This window comes from Protomyctophum parallelum, assembly GCF_964188405.1.
Source record: "Protomyctophum parallelum genome assembly, chromosome: 2".
In the NCBI taxonomy this organism is placed as follows: Eukaryota; Metazoa; Chordata; class Actinopteri; order Myctophiformes; family Myctophidae; genus Protomyctophum; species Protomyctophum parallelum.
In genome coordinates, this window is record NC_139699.1 from 17162410 (window position 1) to 17188270 (window position 25861).

Sequence of the window (25861 nt, forward strand, 5' to 3'; positions counted from 1 at the left end):
GTCATACCAAAGACTGTAAAAATGGGACCCAATGCCTCCCTGCTTGGCACTCAGCATCAAAGGGTTGGATTGGGGGTCAAATCTACTAATCAAATGATTCCCGAGCGCGGCACGGCTGCAGCTCACCGCTCCAAGAGATGGGTCAAATGCGGAGAACAAATTTCACTGCGGTAACGTGTGTGACAAATCGTATGACTTTGACTACTAATCAGCTAGTAGGTGTCCTACCCAATATCAGGCTCTGATTCCTCTAAGGGACAATAGGGAGACCACTTGCAGATGTGCTACTTATATTGTATTAATGTATTCTACTTTACCCTACGAAGTGGTTATAACATTTTATTTATTCAAGTCAATTCTAGATTGTAGCTTTAACGGAAAGCAATGAAATAATAATAAAAACTAGATCATAAAAAAAATATATGAAATATATTTTCCAATTTTTATAGCTGCGCCAGTTCTTGGAGAAAAAAAAAGAAAATACCACACCTGGTTTAAAAACTATTTAAAACAAAACAAAACAAAAGTGAAAAGTGCAAGACTATAATAACCTTAATGGACAGATTGAGCAGATACAAACCTTTTCCTTGAGTTCATCTACGCTGCTGCTCTCCAGAACCACCTCCTGGAAAGGCTCCAGCTTCATCTTAGCCGGGCTCCAGCGTCTGGTCAGAACAGCCAGCTGGGACATGGACTTCATCTTCTCTGGTTCTGAGGAGGACACAGGGAGCCATGGGCCATTACATTGATTCTCTGGTTCTGAGGACACAGGGAGCCATGGGCCATTACATTCATTCTCTGGTTCTGAGGAGGACACAGGGAGCCATGGGCATTACATTCATTCTCTGGTTCTGAGGACACAGGGAGCCATGGGCCATTACATTGATTCTCTGGTTCTGAGGACACAGGGAGCCATGGGCCATTACATTCATTCTCTGGTTCTGAGGAGGACACAGGGAGCCATGGGCATTGCATTCATTCTCTGGTTCTGAGGAGGACACAGGGAGCCATGGCCATTACATTCATTCTCTGGTTCTGAGGACACAGGGAGCCATGGGCCATTACATTCATTCTCTGGTTCTGAGGAGGACACAGGGAGCCATGGGCATTACATTCATTCTCTGGTTCTGAGGAGGACACAGGGAGCCATGGGCATTACATTGATTCTCTGGTTCTGAGGACACAGGGAGCCATGGCCATTACATTCATTCTCTGGTTCTGAGGAGGACACAGGGAGCCATGGGCATTGCATTCATTCTCTGGTTCTGAGGAGGACACAGGGAGCCATGGCCATTACATTCATTCTCTGGTTCTGAGGACACAGGGAGCCATGGGCCATTACATTCATTCTCTGGTTCTGAGGACACAGGGAGCCATGGGCATTACATTCATTCTCTGGTTCTGAGGAGGACACAGGGAGCCATGGGCATTACATTCATTCTCTGGTTCTGAGGAGGACACAGGGAGCCATGGGCATTACATTCATTCTCTGGTTCTGAGGAGGACACAGGGAGCCATGGGCATTACATTCATTCTCTGGTTCTGAGGAGGACACAGGGAGCCATGGGCATTACATTCATTCTCTGGTTCTGAGGAGGACACAGGGAGCCATGGGCATTACATTCATTCTCTGGTTCTGAGGAGGACACAGGGAGCCATGGGCCATTACATTCATTCTCTGGTTCTGAGGAGGACACAGGGAGCCATGGGCCATTACATTCATTCTCTGGTTCTGAGGAGGACACAGGGAGCCATGGGCATTACATTCATTCTCTGGTTCTGAGGAGGACACAGGGAGCCATGGGCATTACATTCATTCTTGTTTTGAACGGCGCTATATGAATAAAGCTTTATTGTTAATCTTTTCTCTCAAACTGAAATGTTTCTGATCTAAAGAACTTTTCAGACGGGGAGCGACTGACGCACCTTATGAATACATTTTCTATGAGAGGCGTGCGTTTATTTTGGACACACAGAGTAGTTGAGGCGCGTTTACGCATGTCTATTTTCACGGGCGTGGTCCCCTGAAATTGCCACGTGCGCGTTTGTGCACGCACCCAGGAGACTAGACCTTGATTGAGTGGCAAAAGTGAGTTTAACGTCGTTTAATGCAATCAGATCTGACTCTTCTGTTTGGATGAATGGGCAGTCAAGGCCAGAAAGGAGGTTTTTTTGCCACTTTGCAACAGTAGGTGTTCCCGCATAACTTCTAGGTAAGATGATGTCACACGCATACCCTCTATACCAGGTGAAAAAGAACTAAAATGCCATTTAGTGGACAGACATTAGCAACAGCAGGAAATGCACCACTGAGATGTCTATTAACCAAGATTGCCCCCTAAAACAACAACCTTTATAAGTCTATAGAAGCAGAAGCAGACACAAGGCTAAAGGCCGTTTCAGACAGGAAGCGATACGCCTTAGTAATTATCATTAATCTATGAGAGGCAGGCAATTATTTGGGCCTTGCAGAGAAGTTGAGATGCGGAGAGGCAAGCTGGAGGGAGCGGTCCCGTGAAATTCTAGCGCTTATTTCATGCACACTCTCGTGGGCGGCAAGAGCAGGATTATTGTGGTCAGCTTTTTTTCCAAACTACGCGTCTTCTGCACATGAGGGCACAGTGCAACGCCCGCTGACCGGGCTAGAACGCCCACGTTAACCCATTCTGGGATCCCCTTTTGGTGTTAGCATTATGTTATGCTTTAGCCATTTAAAAATAGCAGATCTACAAGCTGGTGGCGCGCTACGAGCTTGTAGGTCTGCTATTTTTGAAAGATCGAAGAACGACTGACATAGAAACATAGCTTTTTCAGAAAACTGTCAGGATGTAGAAGACATTTTTAGAATCTGATCTCAGGTCAGAATGGGTCAATAGTCCCACCCGTCTGAAACAGCCTTTATTATTTAGACAAACGGGTCTTTTATTTTGAAGGTTGTGTTTATACCGTTGAGAACCTCCAGGAAGACTTCCCAGTTGGAGGAGATGTTGATGTCTTCTTCATACACATGGTTGTCCAAGAACACCGTGCCTGGGTTCTTCCATGTTTTCTTCCTGAGGCGGAACCTGACACACACACACACACAAGTGTTACAATAAGAATATAGCTATGAGGCCAGTCCACCAATCAGCTTCAATAATTAAGGGCTTTGTATATGTATGTTGATAGATGTGAATGGCAAATAGCTTCATTTGTTTATTTGGTTGCATTGCTTAACGCTGAACCATTTAAGCTCATTTAAGCAAAGATTTAAGATCTACAAGCTCACAATTTGCTAGTTTTTTGCTAGTTTTTTTTAAATTATTTAATTTATTTACGATTTTTTTCCATCTATAACAACATGCCCAAAATAGGGATGCCAGGTTTGAATGTAGTAAATGGCTGATGTGTGGAACATAATTATACACTGTCTCACCTGTCGATGCTTAGGTCCAGCTTGCACTGCTCTTTTAACTGAGGGAGCAGTTCCTCTTTAGACTGTCTGACAGTCATGCCTTTGGCAAACACCGTGTCCAAGAGGAACTTACAGGGCTGGCAAACAAGACAATGCATGATGTCAGTCACACAAACACTGCTGTTTCACAGAACTCTCATAACAACAACAATATCTTCACAGGCCCAACTACCATACTTGTTAATAAATAAGATTATATCACACAGTGCAATAAGAGGGAACCCCTAATTGTTTTTAACCCATTTTGACCTGAGATCAGATCCTAAAAATGTCTGTTTGAAAATGACAGTTTTCTGAAAAAGCTATGTTTCTATGTCAGTCGTTCTTCGAAAAAATAGCAGACCTACAAGGTCGTAGCGCGCCACTCGGTGGCACGCTATGAGCATGTAGATCTGCTATTTTTCAATAGCTAAAGCATAACATGATGCTAACACCAAAAGGGGTTCCGGCCCAAAATTGGTTAAAATAAGATCTCATACAGTGAAAACAAAATACAATTTCACTTCGTAAGGAGTACACAACTACACATACACTACACACTGTATCAAATGATGCAATCTCATTTATAATACCACTGAATATGCAATACGAAGCTGTGCGCAGGTGAAAGAAGTTGCCTATTTATTTATTTTGTGCCACCAGGCACCTCAGAAGTTGAATATTGCTTCCACTTAAGACGGCAAAATAAAATGATTACCTGTAAAAACCTGTAATAAAATACAAAAAAACTGATGACAGAGGAACATAAAATTCTAATAGCCTGAATACTAATGTTAAAGGTATATTCAGTGATTTCACTTAATTCAAATATCAATCCTCCCTGTCCCCAGTTAACCCCTGGGGTCAAAAAACCTTAGGTTTCATTTTGACTCTATCCTGATTGGACGAAAGGCTGGGTAGCAAAAACGTTCTTTTTAATTACGCTAAAGACGAGAGGCTGGTCTGCATTCATGCGAGCAGAGGAAGTCGAGTGTAACATAGTTCTAAATGCAACGCATTAGAGCTATGGACCAGAGCATTAGAGCTATGGACCAGAGCATTAGAGCTATGGACCAGAGCATTAGAGCTATGGACCAGAGCATTAGAGCTATGGACCAGAGCATTAGAGCTATGGACCAGAGCATTAGAGCTATGGACCAGAGCATTAGAGCCATGGACCAGAGCATTAGAGCCATGGACCAGAGCATTAGAGCCATGGACCAGAGCATTAGAGCCATGGACCAGAGCATTAGAGCTATGGACCAGAGCATTAGAGCCATTGACCAGAGCATTAGAGCTATTGACCAGAGCATTAGAGCCATTGACCAGAGCATTAGAGCCATTGACCAGAGCATTAGAGCCATTGACCAGAGCATTAGAGCTATTGACCAGAGCATTAGAGCTATTGACCAGAGCATTAGAGCCATTGACCAGAGCATTAGAGCTATTGACCAGAGCATTAGAGCTATGGACCAGAGCATTAGAGCCATTGACCAGAGCATTAGAGCTATTGACCAGAGCATTAGAGCTATTGACCAGAGCATTAGAGCTATGGACCAGAGCATTAGAGCTATGGACCAGAGCATTAGAGCTATGGACCAGAGCATTAGAGCTATGGACCAGAGCATTAGAGCTATGGACCAGAGCATTAGAGCTATGGACCAGAGCATTAGAGCTATGGATCAGAGCTAGGGTTAGAATAACTATTCGTTACAAGTAGCGTTACTGAACATGGGCACATTAAGACAAAGGAAAAAAAGGGGGGGGGGGGGGGTGGCAATAATAGTCTTACCTCTTGTTCGTTCACTAGTAGTTGGTACACCTTCACCCTGTATTCCCCCTTTTTCAGTGCTCTTCCTAGTCGAATAGTTATCTATGAAAAGTGAAGGAATTGGCCACATTACAATCAATAGACTGCATGTGTGAGACACTGTATCCAAAACAAATTATATACCCCCCACACACACACACACACACACACACACACACACACACACACACAATAAAACAAAAGCCATCAGCATCAGTGTCATGCCAGACCTTGTTATCGTCTGAGAAGGACGACAGTGTTTCGTTGAGCCGTACACTCTCAAACTCCTGGTTGTTGGCGTAGACGCGGAAGACCTTGAACTGGGTGGAGGGGACTCCTACCAAGGGCTCCAGGTTCTGTTTGAACGCTGCCAATGTTATCCTCTTGTCCACGTGGACCAGTAAACCTGTTGCAACAAAGAATTAACTCATTCATTTCCTTCCGTTTCAGTTGTGTTGGGTCAATGCTAAATTACTATTTAATTATTACTTATTAATTATTGTCACCACCTTCTTAAGATAATGGCCTATGTCAAGTGTTTATTTTATTTTAAATAAACTGATATCAAATCTAAATTCCATCCATCCATCATTCTTCAACCGCTTATCCGTAATCTGGTCACGGGGGTAACAGGACAGTAGGTACCAGTTCCAACATAGAGCTCCGGCCTTCCCTTTCCAGAGCAACATTAGCAACTTCCTCATGGGGGGGGATCCCGAGAAAGAAGACTGCTTGCTAATAAGAACTTTGCCTTCTGGCTCAAATCTCCTTTAGCCAAAACTTATTTATTTAAAGACCTTATAAGCGTCGTACAAAGCCAACTCTTGTCGTGACAAATCATGACAACAAACACATTATTTTGGACCAAACAAATAATTACAAAGAACTAAAAAAAAAAGTGTTGTAACCTGACGTTTTTTTCTACTTTCTAATTATTTGTTTGGCCCGAATTTTTTTGTTTCTTGTCATGATTTGTCACGACAAGAGTTGGCTTAGTCCGCGGCGTAAACGTCTTTAACCCATTTTGGGCGGGAACCCCTTTTGGTGTTATCATGCTATGCTTTAGCTATTGAAAAATAGCAGATCTACGAGCTTGTAGGTCTGCTATTTTTGAAAAATCCAAGAATGACTGACATAGAAACATAGCTTTTTCAGAAAACTGTCAGGATGTAGAAGACATTTTTAGAATTTGATCTCAGGTCAAATTGGGTTAAATTAGTAGACCTCCCATTATAGGATGCAAATAAACATTTTTTTTCTAACTGAAATGAATAACAGTTTACATCCATAGCATTGTGTACATTGTGTTGTGTACATTGCATCATAAAAGAGCAAAAGGAACCGTACATTTCTGTGCGTCCACAGCCGCGGTGTCCAGCGGACCAGACTCTGCTCTGAAGTAAAGGTAGTGAGCGTCCGCCTTGCTCTTCCCGTTCTCGTCGTACTCGCTGTCCGTCCCGGAGTCTTCCTCCGCGGTGTCCCAGGTGTCCTTCTTGCCCTCGTGGGCCTTGGAGCGACGGCTGCTGGTGATGCTGTGCGAGTCCAGGCCGTTGGCCAGTTGGATGGGCCCGGCGCTGTCGGCGGCGTTGCACAGCGTGTCACTGCTGTGGGAGGAGCTCAGTATGTCACTGTCCACCGAGCTGGTGCTGCGGTCGTTGTTCACCTCCGAGTCCGAGCGCTCCTCACAGACAGACGGGTTCTCTGGGTCAGACGAGGCGCCCGTACCGTCGGCCCCGATCCGGTTCTCCAACTCCCGGTTATCTGCGGCCACGCAGGCAGTGGAGGAGGCGGAGTCGGGTTCCTGTGAAGGCGACTCAATATGTTCAAAGTCACTGGTATCTGAGCTCTTCTGGCTGTCGCTTGTGCTGCTGGAGCTCTGCTGCTGCTGGAGGAGAGACAGGGTCTTTAGTTTCTCCGTGCTCTCGTCTAGGACAGCCTCTACGGTCGTCCCGTTACCCTTTGAGCCCTCTATTGACACAGAGTCACCACCGGCAGGTTTTTGGCAGACAGTTCTGTTGGTACCGGGAGACTGTTCAGGCAGCAAGACTAAGAGTCGGATCGTGTTCCCGTGTCGATCGAGCAGTTTCCACAAGAGAGAGTCAGTGAAAGTGAGCTGTTGATCCGGTGAGTCTGAGCTCTCTACAAAAACCTGCAAAAGAAAAACAGTTAGAAATCACTGAGTCATCACAGAGGAACAATACAACTCATTTGTTTTTCTAATCAATATATACAAACACATACAGCATCAAACAAAGGGCAATTATTATCCGTTTAGAAATATTAATATCAGTGTTGTTTTCGTCGACTAAAACTAAGACGAAAAATGTTCGTCGACTACCTTTTCCACTGAAGAAAACTAAATGGAAACTAAATTAAAACTATGCTATGGTGACTAAAACTAAGACTAATATACTGACAATTTCGTCAACAAATAAAAACTAGACTAAAATGTTAGGAAGGGACTAGTGGACAACAGATCCAGTATAAGTCATTTTACACTTGGTTGCATGCTGAAAATAGCAGATCTACAAGCTCACGTTGTGAGCTTGTAGATCGGCTATTTTCAGCAAGTGTAAAATAAGTCATTATGACGGCAACAAGGCCCGCAAAAATACATTTTAGTCGACTAAATCGCCTGTAGATTTAGTCGACTAAAACTAGACTAACACTAATACATTCCACTAAAATAGAAATTTGCTGGCAAAAACAACACTGATTAATATCCCTTTAAATCAGACAAAACAATAGAAATCTCTCAACCTTGTTGCTCCTGAAGAAACCCTCAGCTTTCAGTGTCTTGTTGGGGACACAGAGGAGCCGGAGGTCGTTATAGCAGCGCTCCAGGACCACGCGCATGGTTTCTGCCGACAGCTCGGTAGCCTAGAGGGACAAACACAATGTACGCAGCGTTACATTACACCCCCAAACCAACCTACAAGCTCATGCGTCGCATCATAAACATATTGTGCGCTTGTAGATCTGCTACAAGCTCACAATGTCTGTGTCGCACAATATATGTATAAGGCCCCGTTACAACTTATCTAGTATCCGTTTAGTCCATTTCATAGACATAAATGCAAGTATTTACAACAAGTTACAGTATTTCCAGTTTGTGTGAAAATAGGTAAGCAAGTGGCATCTTTTCTAAATGGCTGCCAATAGAGCACCGAAGTCTGACGTCAATATCGGTAGAGGGCGCAAATCCACAGGTTCATGTACTTTTTATTTGCATTGTAATCCCCATAGGGGGATTTTAGATCGACCTCATATAAGAACTGTGTTTGAAAAATAAACATGTCATCCCGGCCGCTTCACTCATATGGATATGAAGAATCAACTGACTGAGAGAAAACGCTAATGTTACTGCTGCTGAATTAGTTACATTTTCGCTAGAAACAGACTATAACGCAGAGAAAGCTTGTTTATTTTTGGACCACAACGCTTATAGTAGACGATATTAAGATCACCCCATGTTATTCTCCAGAGAAATTACTTCCGTGAACCAGGGGAATGGAAGGGATGAGCGAGTTACGTCAGGACTTCGGTGCTCTATTGCGTCCCGTTTAGAATATATCATATTAGGTGTGTCTCCTGGAGTCTAATACTTGCATGATACTATGGGAAAGAAAAAAGGATTGTGTGCTCTGAAGAAGTGTACCTGTGCAATGAGCTGTTTGAATTCAGTGATGGTCTGGTTCAGGTAAGCCCTGACACTGACTGGAGTCGCGATGGTCTCACTCTTCAGGTCCACTATGTGAACCTTCACCATCACCTCTGCAAAGGAAAAGGAGCACAACACATTAAATGTGGCAAGCAATGACTTAACCCATTCTGACCTGAGATCAGATTCTAAAAATGTCTTCTACATCCTGAAAGTTTTCTGAAAAAGCTGTTTCTATGTCAGTCGTTCTTCAGTCTGTTCATAATAACAGTGTAATGCTGACCGCCAGGTTTGTATAATAACTAAGGCTGTCAAAAATAACGCGTTAATGGCATTAATCAATTGCGTTAATTAATTGCGTTAAAATATTTAACGCAATTAACGCATGTTAGTGTTCCCCCTAACATGCGCCCGTGCGCGCGGCTCAGGAACGTCCAGAGCATAACAAATCTGTCACTGTGTAGCACACAGTCATGATTGAACAACACCAGAGAGATAGCTTGTGTATTGTAGTTTGGTTGCAAAGTGGTTTGATTCTGTAACTCTGTTGCGTTACTTTGTCTGCCTAGCAAAGCCCCATTAGGCTACACTGCACACACACACACACACACACTGACACACACACACACACACACACACACACACACACACACACTACTAGTGTTAGCTATCAGCGCGCTGCAAGAATCACTCGGGTCCGTCGCAACTTGTGGATATTTTGAAAATGCCATTAATGTTTGTCCGGCTGGTTTCGTTTTGTCCTACGGCTACGCGATTACGTGAATCAGCATGGCTGCGCCTGCAGTAGGCTATTACCAAAACAAACACATGGTACTTTTGTGTCGCACATGGAAAGCAACTGAAAACGACCATGGATATATTAAAGACAGTTCCCCTGTGCTGCTGTGCACAGCGGAGATAATGCACAACTCCGCTGATCATGAACGACTTGCCCACGTCGCGTCACGCGCCCGGCGGAGGACACGATCCGCGGGGCACGGGGACCGCCTCACGTCCGCGGCGCGCCATGACTTGCTAGCTGGGCAGTTACGAACCAAAACACTGACTGAAGCTTATTCACGACTAACTATCTCCAGACTAGTCCTGCAGTCCCGCAATGAAGGAGAGACAATATCGCCTCTCACTACAGTCCACTACAATGCCCTTCTAGCCTTAAAACCTACATTTATATGTTATTCAATAATTACTTTAGCACAAAATATAGGCTTTTCTAAACCAAGCCCTGTTTCCAAAAATGCTTATGTGCCATTATTGTATTTTGTGAATTTCAATTAACTATAGTCTACAGTTTAACCCATTGCTTCTCAGCTATTTTAATTTCAAGGACCCCCAAATTAAATTGATAGAAAGTAGCCTAGGCCATTTTATTATGATTTTCATCTCTGGACTGGGACCCCAGTCTCCATTCATCCATCCATCCATCTTCAACCGCTTATCCCTAGTCGGGTCGCGGGGGCAACAGCTCCACCAGAGTGTTCCAGACTTCCCTCTCCAGAGCAACATTAGTGACTTCCTCCTGGGGGACCGCAGTCTACATGGCCAAAAGCCAGTGTTGATTTAACTCAAAGTGTAGGCTAGGCCTACAGATGCTCACATCACATCATGTCTATACTAAATGCATTAGAAAACAAAAAACATTCAAAAACGAATGTATATCCGCTTTCTGTCATTTATATTTCCATTTCCACAACAATAAACAGGAAAACATGGCATATTTTGGACATAGTTCGAATGGTGATTAATCATGATTAAATTAATTTTGAAGCTGTGATTAATCTGATTAAAATCATTTGACAGCCCTAATAATAACAGTGTAATGCTGACCGCCAGGTTTGTATCATAACAGTGTAATGCTGACCGCCAGGTTTGTATAATAACAGTGTAATGCTGACCGCCAGGTTTGTATCATAACAGTGTAATGGTGACCGCCAGGTTTGTATAATAACAGTGTAATGCTGACCGCCAGGTTTGTATCATAACAGTGTAATGGTGACCGCCAGGTTTGTATCATAACAGTGTAATGGTGACCGCCAGGTTTGTATCATAACAGTGTAATGCTGACCGCCAGGTTTGTATAATAACAGTGTAATGCTGACCGCCAGGTTTGTATAATAACAGTGTAATGCTGACCGCCAGGTTTGTATAATAACAGTGTAATGCTGACCGCCAGGTTTGTAGGGCTGGAACACCTGCTCAGGCCTGCGCGTCTCCAGCAGAAGGTCAAACATGTAGGAGGACTTGACCCCTCCCAGCAGCAGGCCCATGGGGGTGGCGTCCTCGCCCTCGTAGGAGCGCTCCAGGTACTCGTGGAACTCGTCGTATTTCACCAGACGACAGCAGTCCAACGAGACCACGCCATCAAGCTCCATCAGCTGAGTGAGAGAGAGCACAGATATACAGTAGGCACAAATCAAACGCAGACAAAATGTATCTTTGAGTGATGAAGACGTGCTTACATTGGGTATTAACCCTTTCAAAACGGGAACCCCTTTTGGTGTTTTGAGCATTAGGTTATACTTTTCCTATTGGAAAAATAGCAGAACAAGCTCATCACAGAGCTTGTAGATCTGCTAATTTTGAAAAATCTTGAAAATGTGGTGCAAATCTTTGAATCTTTGAACGTTTTTAACTCAAATCTTTGCTTCTGAGGGGTTCCTGGAACAACATATTTTCAGATGGGGCGTCTGCGGCCAAATATATATCATTCCGGGGGTCCTTGACATGAAACAGGTTGAGTACCACGGACAGAGAAACAGGGTTTTTCAGAAAAGATTTCATGATTTTTTAAATTTCGACGTCAGGCCTAAATGGGTTAATAATTACAACAACTCAGGCTTTGGCACCATATTGGTAGAACACACAAGTTGTGGTTTACAAATACAAAGGGAGATCCCATATCCCTACCGAAAGTATCTGGGAAATGATTTACATCCACAAACGCACGCTGGGTGCGTTTGTGGATGTTCTGGGGACCCCCCACAGTACACTACAATATAGTACACTACAGAGCACAGTACAGTACAGTAACTATAACAATAAATGTATACCGGTAGTTGTACAGTATGTGTGTAATCTCTGCATCATTGTAAATGAGGGTCTCAATGAGCTCTCGGATAGATTTTAAATAAAAGGTTGAATGGATGAATTCTATATTAATGCAACAGTTCCAATACATTTTCCCTTGTGTTTTACCTTGTAGGCCATCACTGCTGCTTCTTGTAGTGTTTTGTCCTTGTGCACTTCCAGTTTATTCTCCACCATCACCATCTTTACAGGATGCATGCAGAACAACTTAATCTGAATGGAAACAAAAAGCAGGTCAGACAGAGGCTATATTTAGACTGGCAGAACAACTTAATCTGAATGGAAACAAACAGCAGGTCAGACAGATTTCCATTCTGTCAGACAGAGGCTATATTTAGACTGACAGAACAACTTAATCTGAATGGAAACAAACAGCAGGTCAGACAGAGGCTATATTTAGACTGACAGAACAACTTAATCTGAATGGAAACAAACAGCAGGTCAGACAGAGGCTATATTTAGACTGACAGAACAACTTAATCTGAATGGAAACAAACAGCAGGTCAGACAGAGGCTATATTTAGACTGACAGAACAACTTAATCTGAATGGAGACAAAAAGCAGGTCAGACAAAGGCTATGTTTAGACTGACAGACTAAATACAACTTTTGGCCTCCAGATTGTAATGACATTGGTTATATTATATCTAGTATTCTAGTCTGAACAGCAACAACAGATTTTTGGCTAATCAGATTGGAAACACATCACTAGGAGTAGGTGGTATTTATGAGGTTCAAATCTGATCTCAGTCTGGACACTGAAGCCTGATTTACTGTAGTTTGTCTTACAGTGTCGCTCACCAAAAGTAGCAGATCGGCCATTTTCGGTCATACAAAAGTATACATATACATTAAGCATTACTCGTGGCCATGTAGTTACCACAGCAACCAATGCACTAGATAGGTTGAGGATGTCTAAATACACAAAACCGATTCAATCACTGGCAAGTAACAGTGTATACACTGTTACAGTGTATATGTATACACTGTTACTGTCAGACCTAAAAAATGCTATTTGTGAAGCAAATCTGATTTGCCTGCAGTCTGTCTGGAAGCAATTGATCCTTGTACAAAAGGATCATGAACCAGAAGCCCACCTTGCAGGTGTTGCGTTCGATCTCCCGCTGTCTCTTCTCATGCTCCTCGGACTCCTTCTCCTTCTGGACTAGACCTTTGATGTGCTTTGGGAAGTCCTCCAGATCCAAGTACTCTACAGATGATGACAGACAGAGAGTGTAGGTAAAACCCCAGATTAATACATAATGATCAATGCTTTAGGAAGTCCTCTAGATCCAAGTACTCTACAGAAAATGACAGACAGACAGACCAGTGGAGGTAAAACCCCAGATTAATAATACACAATGATCAATTTGCAAACTATGGTAAAACTATAGGAAACGGCAACACAAGTCCAACAATAGCGGGTTGTAATAGTTCTATATTAGTGTGGGCCATTGTTTTATTGCAACTCAATAATCTGCATGAAAGGCTGTAGTAAAGCCAATAGCTATTAGTCCAGGCAAAATAGCATTTCCAGACAGACTAATTAAAAGAGATTTTTTTTCACCATAGATCATCTCTATGAGGTGTCTAGAACAACATACTAAAAGTCCTAAGAAATCCTAGATGCGGAAATAGGTTTAATTCTCATCAATTCAAGATGTGTGCTAATACCTCGAGAAAACTAAACACCCTAATGGGCATTTTTTTTCTTTTGTCCTATCACAATGAAACTTTCCACAATGAATCTTAACATGAAAACTAAACTTTTTTGTATTACAAGTTTCTCTGAAACTTAATTTGAATATGCAAATTAGCTTAATATATATTGAATATGCCCACATTTGCATATCACGAAAATTACTTTTCCCCAAAATGTATAATATTTACATTGTTGTTTGTTAATGATATCAAACACACTGATCAGACTTTCATGAACCATTTCATCGAAATATTGTGACTTCATAGAATAAAAAAAACACCATTCATATGTATGACAAATGCATAAATCCGTCAAATCTTCCTCCAACCATCCTACTGCTAATGGTTGATGGCAATGCTGCTTTTGGACTGGCCTCTAACCTGAAACCTGCCGGGCTTGGTTGTACCTACCGGGGGCATAACCCCCACCAGCGGTGTCTCAGTCCATCCCAGTCTTCTTGTTCCTGTACTCTGCAGACACGCCTGAAGCTGTTGCAGGCCATCTCCCACCTCCAGGTAGACTCCATCACACATCTCCCACCTCCAGGTAGACTCCATCACACAGCTCCGTCTCCTCCGGGTAGACTCCATCACACAGCTCTGTCTCCTCCAGGTAGACTCCATCACACAGCTCTGTCTCCTCCAGGTAGACTCCATCACACAGCTCTGTCACCTCCAGGTAGACTCCATCACACAGCTCTGTCACCTCCAGGTAGACTCCATCACACAGCTCTGTCTCCTCCAGGTAGACTCCATCACACAGCTCTGTCTCCTCCAGGTAGACCCCATCACACAGCTCTCCCACCTCCAGGTAGACTCCATCACACAGCTCTGTCTCCTCCAGGTAGACTCCATCACACAGCTCTGTCTCCTCCAGGTAGACTCCATCACACAGCTCTGTCTCCTCCAGGTAGACTCCATCACACATCTCCCACCTCCAGGTAGACTCCATCACACAGCTCTGTCTCCTCCAGGTAGACTCCATCACACATCTCCCACCTCCAGGTAGACTCCATCACACAGCTCTCCCACCTCCAGGTAGACTCCATCACACAGCTCTGTCACCTCCAGGTAGACTCCATCACACAGCTCTGTCTCTTCCAGGTAGACTCCATCACACAGCTCTGTCACCTCCAGGTAGACTCCATCACACAGCTCTGTCTCCTCCAGGTAGACTCCATCACACAGCTCTGTCTCCTCCAGGTAGACCCCATCACACAGCTCTGTCACCTCCAGGTAGACTCCATCACACAGCTCTGTCTCCTCCAGGTAGACTCCATCACACAGCTCTGTCTCCTCCAGGTAGACTCCATCACACAGCTCTGTCTCCTCCAGGTAGACTCCATCACACATCTCCCACCTCCAGGTAGACTCCATCACACAGCTCTGTCTCCTCCAGGTAGACTCCATCACACATCTCCCACCTCCAGGTAGACTCCATCACACAGCTCTGTCTCCTCCAGGTAGACTCCATCACACAGCTCTGTCACCTCCAGGTAGACTCCATCACACAGCTCTGTCTCTTCCAGGTAGACTCCATCACACAGCTCTGTCACCTCCAGGTAGACTCCATCACACAGCTCTGTCTCCTCCAGGTAGACTCCATCACACAGCTCTGTCTCCTCCAGGTAGACTCCATCACACAGCTCTGTCACCTCCAGGTAGACTCCATCAAACAGCTCTGTCACCTCCAGGTAGACTCCATCACACAGCTCTGTCACCTCCAGGTAGACTCCATCACACAGCTCTGTCACCTCCAGGTAGACTCCATCACACAGCTCTGTCTCCTCCAGGTAGACTCCATCACACAGCTCTCCCACCTCCAGGTAGACTCCATCACACAGCTCTGTCTCCTCCAGGTAGACTCCATCACACAGCTCTGTCACCTCCAGGTAGACTCCATCACACAGCTCTGTCTCCTCCAGGTAGACTCCATCACACAGCTCTGTCACCTCCAGGTAGACTCCATCACACAGCTCTGTCACCTCCAGGTAGACTCCATCACACAGCTCTGTCTCCTCCAGGTAGACTCCATCACACAGCTCTGTCTCCTCCAGGTAGACCCCATCACACAGCTCTGTCACCTCCAGGTAGACTCCATCACACAGCTCTGTCTCCTCCAGGTAGACTCCATCACACAGCTCTGTCTCCTCCAGGTAGACTCCATCACACAGCTCTGTCTCCTCCAGGTAGACTCCATCACACAGCTCTGTCTCCTCCAGGTAGACTCCATCACACAGCTCTGTCACCTCCAGGTAGACTCCATCACACAGCTCTGTCACCTCCAGGTAGACTCCATCACACAGCTCTGTCACCTCCAGGTAGACTCCATCACACAGCTCTGTCACCTCCAGGTAGACTCCATCACACAGCTCTGTCTCCTCCAGGTAGACTCCATCACACAGCTCTCCCACCTCCAGGTAGACTCCATCACACAGCTCTGTCTCCTCCAGGTAGACTCCATCACACAGCTCTGTCACCTCCAGGTAGACTCCATCACACAGCTCTCCCACCTCCAGGTAGACTCCATCACACAGCTCTGTCACCTCCAGGTAGACTCCATCACACAGCTCTGTCTCCTCCAGGTAGACTCCATCACACAGCTCTGTCACCTCCAGGTAGACTCCATCACACAGCTCTGTCTCCTCCAGGTAGACTCCATCACACAGCTCTGTCACCTCCAGGTAGACTCCATCACACAGCTCTCCCACCTCCAGGTAGACTCCATCACACAGCTCTCCCACCTCCAGGTAGACTCCATCACACAGCTCTGTCTCACACAGCTCTGTCTCCTCCAGGTAGACTCCATCACACAGCTCTGTCACCTCCAGGTAGACTCCATCACACAGCTCTGTCGCTACAATTATGTTGTGTGTTTCCTACTCCTTAAAGGTTTCACATGTGACATTAATTCATTTATTTTTAATGTCACAATGACACAGTCCCTTTAATGTTTTGCAAATTCAACCATCCATTCATCTTCATCCGCTCATCCGAAGTCGGGTTGCAGAGAGTTCCAGACTTCTCTTTCCTGGGCCACGTTAGCAGGGGAACCTCCCCTGTTGTTGCTACCTTGTCGTGGTGGTGAGGCTTGTGTGCCTCTGTGACCCTGAGGACTATACCGGTGGGGGTTATGCCCCCGGTAGGTACAACCAAGCCCGGCAGGTTTCAGGTTAGAGGCCAGTCCAAAAGCAGCGTTGCCATCAACCATTAGCAGTAGGATGGTTGGAGGAAGATTTGACGGATTTATGCATTTGTCATACATATGAATGGTGTTTTTGATGTTATTCTATGAAGTCACAATATTTAGATGAAATGGTTCATGAAATACTGATCAGTGTGTTTGATATCATTAACAAACAACAATGTAAATATTATACATTTTGGGGACAAGTAATTTTCGTGATATGCAAATGTGGGCATATTCAATATATATTAAGCTAATTTGCATATTCAAATTAAGTTTCAGAGAAACTTGTAATACAAAAAAGTTTAGTTTTCATGTTAAGATTCATTGTGGAAAGTTTCATTGTGATAGGACAAAAGAAAAAAAAAACTATCAGGGTGTTTAGTTTTCTCGAGGTATTAGCACACATCTTGAATTGATGAGAATTAAACATATTTCCGCATCTAGGATTTCTTAGGACTTTTAGTATGTTATTCTAGACACCTCATAGACATGATATCTGTTGAAAAAAATTCTCTTTTAATTTGTCTGACTTTTGGGTCTAAAATGGGCTAGATTGCCTGGCCTATATGGTCAGTTGGCACTGAGCATAGCTAGCAGTCAGAGTGGAGTGGTGAAAAGGGAGGGTAGTTCATTCATTGGGGTCATCAGGTCAGGTGGGCATCCTACTTCATCAACGTTTCATTAATTAGCCCACAATCTCTCCAGAAAGAGCAATAATACCCTCCACATCCCAATGCCTGGACTCATGTAAAAAAAGATCAAGATTAAGATAACTGTCCATGTTCTCACCAGTTGGGAATGGTATATTAAACCTACTGCACCCACATAACAGTCCCACAGTGGTCTGAGATGATTGTCCTACACCGACATTAACCCATTCTGACCCGAGATCAGATTCATACGAGGTTTCCACTGGACAACACACTGGTCTGATGAACCCATTCTGACCTGAGATCAGATTTTTCAAAAATTGCAGACCTACAAGCTCGTAGCGCGCCACTCGGTGGCGCGCTATGAGCTTGTAGATCTGCAATTTTTCAATAGCTAAAGCATAACATGATGCTAACAGTAAAATGGGTTCCCAGTCAGAATAGGTTAACCACATAACAGTCCTTCCTTGATAACTAGCCTTCATCCCAGCTGAGCGGGTCAAAAACGAGTGAACTACTGTCATTGAAAATGTATCAATAACCACGTCCTTTCACTGCAGCAAAATCACAATACAGGTAAATTAGTACTATAAACAAGAGTCACCACCAAAAAGCATTACATTGATGTTTCCTTCATTTTGACCATTGCATTGCGGATTTAACCCATTTTGGGCGGGAACCCCTTTTGGCGTTTTAAGCATTATGTACGACTGACATAGAAACATAGCTTTTTCAAGACAACAGTCAGGATTTAGAAGACAGAACAAATTCCTTACTTGAATTCCTTGAGGGATCTTTCAACCTATATATCAGCATATACGCATTTGTAGAGCTGTTGAGAGAAAATAACATTTGAATAGATAAACGGACAGGAAGAAAACAATATATGATCCATACCATTCGATTTTTGTTTATGTCCTCAATATCTACGTTTTAACACAACAGAGCAAACATTTTACAACACAGATTTGTGTGACTCGGAAGCCTCTTACAGAAGACTTGCTGCTGTAGAAATATGTAAATAAAATATGTAAATACTAAATAAGTATACCGTGACATAATCTGCATGACCCTGTTGAAGGCCATAACAAGCCAAAACACATTTAGACTATCCCAGAAACTATTTTCCTTCAATTAACCTGCATACAAAACATTACAGTAGAGCAGGAATATAACTTGTGACCAGAACTAATTACTTCATAGGCCTATGACCATGATAAAAATAGCCGTTCTACAAGCTCACGGTGTGTTGAGCTCAGAGATTATAGATCTGCTATTTTCACTATTTATAAATATTTAGGAATGTTTGTCATGATGCAATATTTCAACATTTTAGAAAATCTTGAAATTTACAATTTAGGCATTTAGCAGACGCTCTTAATTCAGAGAAAAATGGTAGACATTCTTATTATGACATGCCCATGTCTCCAAGACAAATTTCTCCCAAGGGAGACAAATAAAGACAACCTTGCCCAAAATAGGGATGCCAGGTTGGAAGTGGTTACATTTGACATGCATTGCACGTATACACAGAGCAAGCACACAACACAACTGACCAACCTGGCAAAGGCACTGGAATAATAGCCCCTGCTCCCCGAGGACCCTCCATGGGTCTTCCTGATGTCCTCCTGCGTGATCTGCACGACAAAAATAAACCACAGGACAACTGTCATTTACTATGTCAAACCCACAGGACAACTGTCATTTACTATGTCAAACCCACAGGACAACTGTCATTTACTATGTCAAACCCACAGGACAACTGTCATTTACTATGTCAAACCCACAGGACAACTGTCATTTACTATGTCAAACCCACAGGACAACTGTCATTTACTATGTCAAACCCACAGGACAACTGTCATTTACTATGTCAAACCCACAGGACAACTGACATTTACTATGTCAAACCCACAGGACAACTGTCATTTACTATGTCAAACCCACAGGACAACTGTCATTTACTATGTCAAACCCACAGGACAACTGTCATTTACTATGTCAAACCCACAGGACAACTGACATTTACTATGTCAAACCCACAGGACAACTGTCATTTACTATGTCAAACCCACAGGACAACTGTCATTTACTATGTCAAAATAAACCACAGGACAACTGTCATTTACTATGTCAAACCCACAGGACAACTGTCATTTACTATGTCAAACCCACAGGACAACTGACATTTACTATGTCAAACCCACAGGACAACTGTCATTTACTATGTCAAAATAAACCACAGGACAACTGTCATTTACTATGTCAAACCCACAGGACAACTGTCATTTACTATGTCAAACCCACAGGACAACTGTCATTTACTATGTCAAACCCACAGGACAACTGTCATTTACTATGTCAAAATAAACCACAGGACAACTGTCATTTACTATGTCAAACCCACAGGACAACTGTCATTTACTATGTCAAACCCACAGGACAACTGACATTTACTATGTCAAACCCACAGGACAACTGTCATTTACTATGTCAAACCCACAGGACAACTGTCATTTACTATGTCAAAATAAACCACAGGACAACTGTCATTTACTATGTCAAACCCACAGGACAACTGTCATTTACTATGTCAAACCCACAGGACAACTGTCATTTACTATGTCAAACCCACAGGACAACTGACATTTACTATGTCAAACCCACAGGACAACTGACATTTACTATGTCAAACCCACAGGACAACTGTCATTTACTATGTCAAAATAAACCACAGGACAACTGTCATTTACTATGTCAAACCCACAGGACAACTGTCATTTACTATGTCAAACCCACAGGACAACTGACATTTACTATGTCAAACCCACAGGACAACTGTCATTTACTATGTCAAACCCACAGGACAACTGACATTTACTATGTCAAACCCACAGGACAACTGTCATTTACTATGTCAAACCCACAGGACAACTGTCATTTACTATGTCAAAATAAACCACAGGACAACTGTCATTTACTATGTCAAAATAAACCACAGGACAACTGTCATTTTGAAAAATCGTGAAAATGTGGCAAAAAATCTTTGAATACATATTTCAGAGCGAACATTTTGAACTAAAATATTGGCTTCTGGGGGGTCCCTGAAACTACATATTTTGAGATGGGGGTCCGTGGCCCAATAGAGATAATTCTGGGGGTCCTTGACATGAAAAAGGTTGAGCACCACTGACATAGAAACATGGGTTTTTCAGAAAAATGTTAGGATTTAGACTTCAGTCCCAAATGGGTTAATGGTACTTAGCATTTGTGTAGCCTGGTGATGTAGTGGGTGTGTAGGTGTACAGAAAGCTGAGACCAACCTTGCTAACGTGCTGATCATTGAAGCTGTACCACTGGCCATCACTAAAGGATTTGATGCAGGCATAATAATGGCCACCTGCGGCGCTCCCAGAATGGACCATGACGGAGAACAGCTCAAAGGTCAACACGCTCTAAAGAGAAGAGAAGAGAGGGGAAACAAACAGTGTGTTCAGCATTGGAGGAAAACGTACTCAAAGGTTTGGTAAAAGTATCAATATTGCAATGTAAACCTACTCCGTTACAAGTAAAAGTCCTGAATTCAAAATGTACTTGAGTAAAATTACAAAAGTATCGGTATCAAAATGTAAATCAAATCAAATCAAAAGTACTAAAAGTCAAAATTACTCACTTACTTGCAGAATGTCCTATTACAAAATCTTTTGAAAATAGCCGATCTAAAAGCTCACAATTGTGAAATGTATATAGGGCTTAAGTTGTTAATGTATGTTTTCTAATCAAAATGAAAAATCTTGAAAGTAACTACCGGTAGTAATTAAAGTTTTCAAATTATTGTAGTGGAGTAAAAGTTTGTAGTTGGAAATACTCACGTAAACTACCTCAAACTTGTACTTAAGTAAATGTACTTAGTTACTTTACACCACTGTTGTTCAGACGATAATCAAAACCACTAGTGCACCGATAATGTCCAACCATTATCTTTGAGCTCAACACCCACGCCAAAATCCTGTTGAACACTACCAAGCAACTGAATTCCATGCTAGAAGGCTTTCTTACCTTTCTTTGTAGTCGTTACGTCCCCATTAAAGAGGTCCAGGTGTAATTTTGTGCAAAAGCTCCTTATTGGCTATTTCCCCTACCATAAGCCCTAAATGAATTGCATTGAATGGAAAGGGAATTGAATGGGGCTATGGGGTGTTGTGCTAATTCGCTTATTTCCATCTAAATAAGTAGTAAACTGTGCCGCTTGGGATATTATTTACATTATGAAGAAAAGAAAATACTAATTTTGAGCGATGGAAATAAGCGAATTAGCACAACGCCCCATAGCCCCATTCAATTCAATGCAATTAATTTAGGGCTTATGGTAGGGAAAATAGCCAATAAGGAGTTTTTGCACAAAATAACACCTGGACCTCTTTGGTGGGGACGTAACGACTACAAAGAAAGGTAAGAAAGCCTTTTAGTATGGAATTCTCCTTTAACAACAAAGACCACATCTGCATTCACGACGATGTTCCGTTTTCACTGTTCGATACACTTTATTGCCTGACCTTTGGCTTCAACACTCTCTCAGCGGTGCTGGTGCTGTCCAGACAGATTCCCTCGTCCACGCAGTCGTCGGTGGCGAAATCATTACTCATCTGGTCACTGTGGCAACTGCCCTCGTTCTCTGCCCCGCTGTCGGTGCAGCTCTCCGTCTGAGGTGATTTCTACAAGGTGGACGAGGCCGTTCACGACAATGAGCGGTAGGTAGCGGTCAAAGTACAACGGGGTTGGGACAACGAGGTCAACCAACCGTAACCCATGAAAGAATAATTAAGGACTTTGTAGTGACTAATAGGAAAAACCTGAGGTGTGTTCATGCATACAAGTAGCACTATGCTTAAGGCCTTTGAACGTGGTCTAACATCGGAACACGGTTAATCCCCACCAGGCCCTACTGTGATGCCCGGGTTGTGTCTCACCTCATCCTCCACATCGATGAAGGGACTCATGTCCAGCTCCTCGGGGAAGGTCATGCGGTCGTTCAGTTTGATGCGATGCATAGTGGTGTAGTCAAAGTCAAAGCGCTTCAGCTGCAGAGTCAGCAGGTAGGGAAAGTGCAGAAACCTCAGGCCCTGTTGTTGCAAATGTTAGTGCATCGGTCAGGGCAGAGGTAAGGTTAATGGTTACGCACCATCTATACTCTGTAACAAGACTACTCACCCCGTTTCTGTTTTCCTCCCAGAATGTTCCCCAGTGAGGGGTGGGAGAGGCTGGACAGCAGACGGCTGGACTTTGAATTTCTCTAACTATAAACTTTCATGACAGCAGACAGCCTAAGTACAAATATAATTTATGAAAAGCTACTACAGTGAAGTCTGTTCACAGAAGTTGTTGTAGGATATGTGGGGATTATCTGACGAGGTACCATTTGAGTAGTGGCGGATATCGCCAGGTACCTGGCGATGCGATTACACATCGTTTCCGAGGGTCACGATTCGATTAATCCCGATTAATCCTGATTAATTGAGCTATGTTACGATTCGATTAATCCCGATTAATCATGATTAATCACTCACTGTTAATCACTCAGTCACTGTGTGACTAATAAACAAAGTGCTTTCTAATGATTATGAATATATATATTCTTTCACAGTGCACGTTTTTAACTCAAATCTTTGCTTCTGGGAGGGTCCATAGAAGAAAATATTTTCAGATGGGTGTCCGTGGCCAAATACAGAACAGCAATAAGCAGCTTTCTTTAAAAAAAAGAATGAGTTTGTACAAGCATACAATAAATATATATTAATAATGACATAAGATGTCATGTCATAGAAATACATGGGCAGGATTTCGGTTGAGGTCAGCAGCACTTTATTGCCTTTATTCTTTGTTAGGACAAAAAAGGTGCTTTTCTTTGTTTCCTTATTCAGGGATTTAATTTTCAGTTACTGAAGTGTCATTAAGGAAGCTTTGGGGTAGTTATTGAGACTATTATGTTGCACCTTTGTTTGTTTGCACACAAACGCATTTGGTTTAAAAGTATTTTACAAGTGTATGGCAACATTTTGGATCCTATGATGTTGAGGGGACACGGGAACTCGATACAACTCACAACGTGTACAAGACCATATTGCCCACTGACATGCAGAGATGCAGTCAAGACAACCATCCCGATTCTGAACACACGGACAGCTGCCCATGCACTCAGAAAAGGCGACTAGAATTACGAAGTCCATCGGCACTTTTATTGCAAAGGATTTACGTTCACATTCGGTCGTGGGGAGTGACGGATTCCGGGCCATGTTAGCACTTTGGAGCCACACTACATCGTCCCATCTCGGCCACATTTCACAGGCGGTCGATGGTGTGAGTTTTATCGAGTTCTAGTGTCCCCTCAACCTCATACGATCCAAAATGTTCCCTTGACCCTTTCTGTCATCTTTTTTCTCTTCCCCTCCGCGTTGGTAACTCGTTCCGTTTTGGTTGTTTAAAGCTAAAGCGTGTGCGAGCGCTGTGTGCGTCACTCTAAACGGTCCGGTACGACGACGCAGCGCAGTCGCAGATTAGTTCCGCCCTTTTGCTCCGGTAAAAAAAAGTACATTATATAATCGATGTTTGACATTTGTGCATCGATGAATTATCGCCCATGATGGCATCGCGATTAATTGACTAATCGATTTTTTCCCCCACCACTACATTTGAGTGGGCAAAACCTTACATATACTAAATAGTTTATAGGGTCAATATAAGTAAAATAATATAGCCTTTCCACAGGAGTATCTTTTTATATTTTTCCAAAAAGAATACAAACAGCCAATAGCATATTACAAAGTTATCCCCCTCACTGGTGAAAATTCCGGGAGGAAAAACGGGCAAGCACCGGGGCGAGTAGTCCAGTATTCCTTTACTCAACATGGCTTCATGGCCTTTGTTTCTTTCTTTCTCTCACCTTACGGGCGTCACATTTCTTTTTGCAGCGCTCACAGAAGTACTGGTTGGCTCCGTCCAGAGTCTCTGGTTGAACGAACGCTTGCAAAGCTTCTTCCTGTTGTAGCAGAATAACACCATTTAAAAATACTATTACTAATTACTAATCCTAATTGCCATTAGGATTACTGCTATTGTTATTGGAAATAATGACCAATTAAGTTAATTTTTTTATATTAGGTAGAGATATTCATCATACAATGCAATACATGTAATCCCACAAAATGGTAAATGGTGCATTTATATAGCGCCTTTATCCAAGGCTCTTTACATAGCTTGTGCATTACATTCACCCATTCACACACCGATGGCAGCGGAAACCATGCAAGGCACCAACCAGCACATCGGGAGCAATTAGGGGTTCAGTGTCTTGCTCAAGGACACTTCGACAATAACTCTGGGGGAGCCCACAGGGTTCCAACTGGCAACCTTGAGGTTCCCATCCGGGCACTCTACCGCTGAGTCACCGCCGCTCCTTTTGTCAAAAATAAAGTCAATGTCAGCGTGAAACTAAAAGCATCAGTAAAAGAAAAGCTAATGCATGTTTTTTTTTCCTGTCAGTGTGTAAATCTGCCAGGAGTGGTTGGTGTTAGCATCATGCTATGCTTTAGCTATTGAAAAATAGCAGATCTACAAGCTCATAGCGCCCCACCGAGTGGCGCGCTACGAGCTTGTAGGTCTGCTATTTTTGAAAAATCGTAAAAATGTGGCACAAATCTTTGAATATATATTCTTTCAAAGTGAATGTTTTTGCAGAAGGAAACGCACCACGCTGCCAAAGGCCTGGCTGGCTCCGAAGGGTCTGATGACCAGAGGGATGTCCAGGTAGGTGTCAATCCTCCAGCTCTCGTTGCCACACTCCAAACAGCGCACATAGTCCTTCAGCTTCCCCTGGTACAGATGGTTGATCAGGTCAGCCTGCGGACAAAGCAAACCAGGAGGGAGTGTTTTACATATGGTACCAACTAGGGATGTCCCGATACTGTATTGGTATCGGGAAAAGTTATCGGATCGGCCCTTATTTGTCATATCGGGTCATATCGGTATCGGTGAAAATGCCAGTCTAACCAGCGATCCCACACAGGGGTAAGGGGTCGACACTATGGCAGGTAAATACAATGTTGGGACATGTGGAGTTAGCTTTGGAGTTGCCCAAACTGCAAACTGCACAATTGAGTGAGGAGTCTGTTATAAACACAACACGATATATATATATATATATATATATATATATATATATAGCTATAAACACAACATGAAATCACGACACTGGTATCGGTATTCGGTATCGGTATCGGCTAACACGGAAATGGAGGTATCGGGATCGGATCGGA

General features: G+C 43.3%; 1 protein-coding gene across 2 annotated transcripts in view; it reads right to left on the reverse strand.

The window, feature by feature from the left end:
- Window positions 1–25861, reverse strand: part of usp47 (ubiquitin specific peptidase 47) — a 41892-nt gene that overhangs the window by 4911 nt on the left and 11120 nt on the right. For both annotated transcript variants that reach the window (XM_083759489.1, XM_083759488.1), the window contains 18 exons: window positions 25296–25445; window positions 24490–24585; window positions 22520–22672; window positions 22106–22264; window positions 20873–21004; window positions 19110–19186; window positions 18326–18381; window positions 13106–13218; window positions 12118–12222; window positions 11090–11297; window positions 8902–9017; window positions 8004–8123; window positions 6591–7392; window positions 5474–5649; window positions 5226–5306; window positions 3416–3531; window positions 2947–3065; window positions 581–711 (listed from right to left, as the gene is read on the reverse strand). In XM_083759489.1, coding sequence (XP_083615615.1) covers window positions 581–711; window positions 2947–3065; window positions 3416–3531; window positions 5226–5306; window positions 5474–5649; window positions 6591–7392; window positions 8004–8123; window positions 8902–9017; window positions 11090–11297; window positions 12118–12222; window positions 13106–13218; window positions 18326–18381; window positions 19110–19186; window positions 20873–21004; window positions 22106–22264; window positions 22520–22672; window positions 24490–24585; window positions 25296–25445 — 2910 coding nt within the window. The remainder of the gene's footprint in view (window positions 1–580; window positions 712–2946; window positions 3066–3415; window positions 3532–5225; window positions 5307–5473; window positions 5650–6590; window positions 7393–8003; window positions 8124–8901; window positions 9018–11089; window positions 11298–12117; window positions 12223–13105; window positions 13219–18325; window positions 18382–19109; window positions 19187–20872; window positions 21005–22105; window positions 22265–22519; window positions 22673–24489; window positions 24586–25295; window positions 25446–25861) is intronic.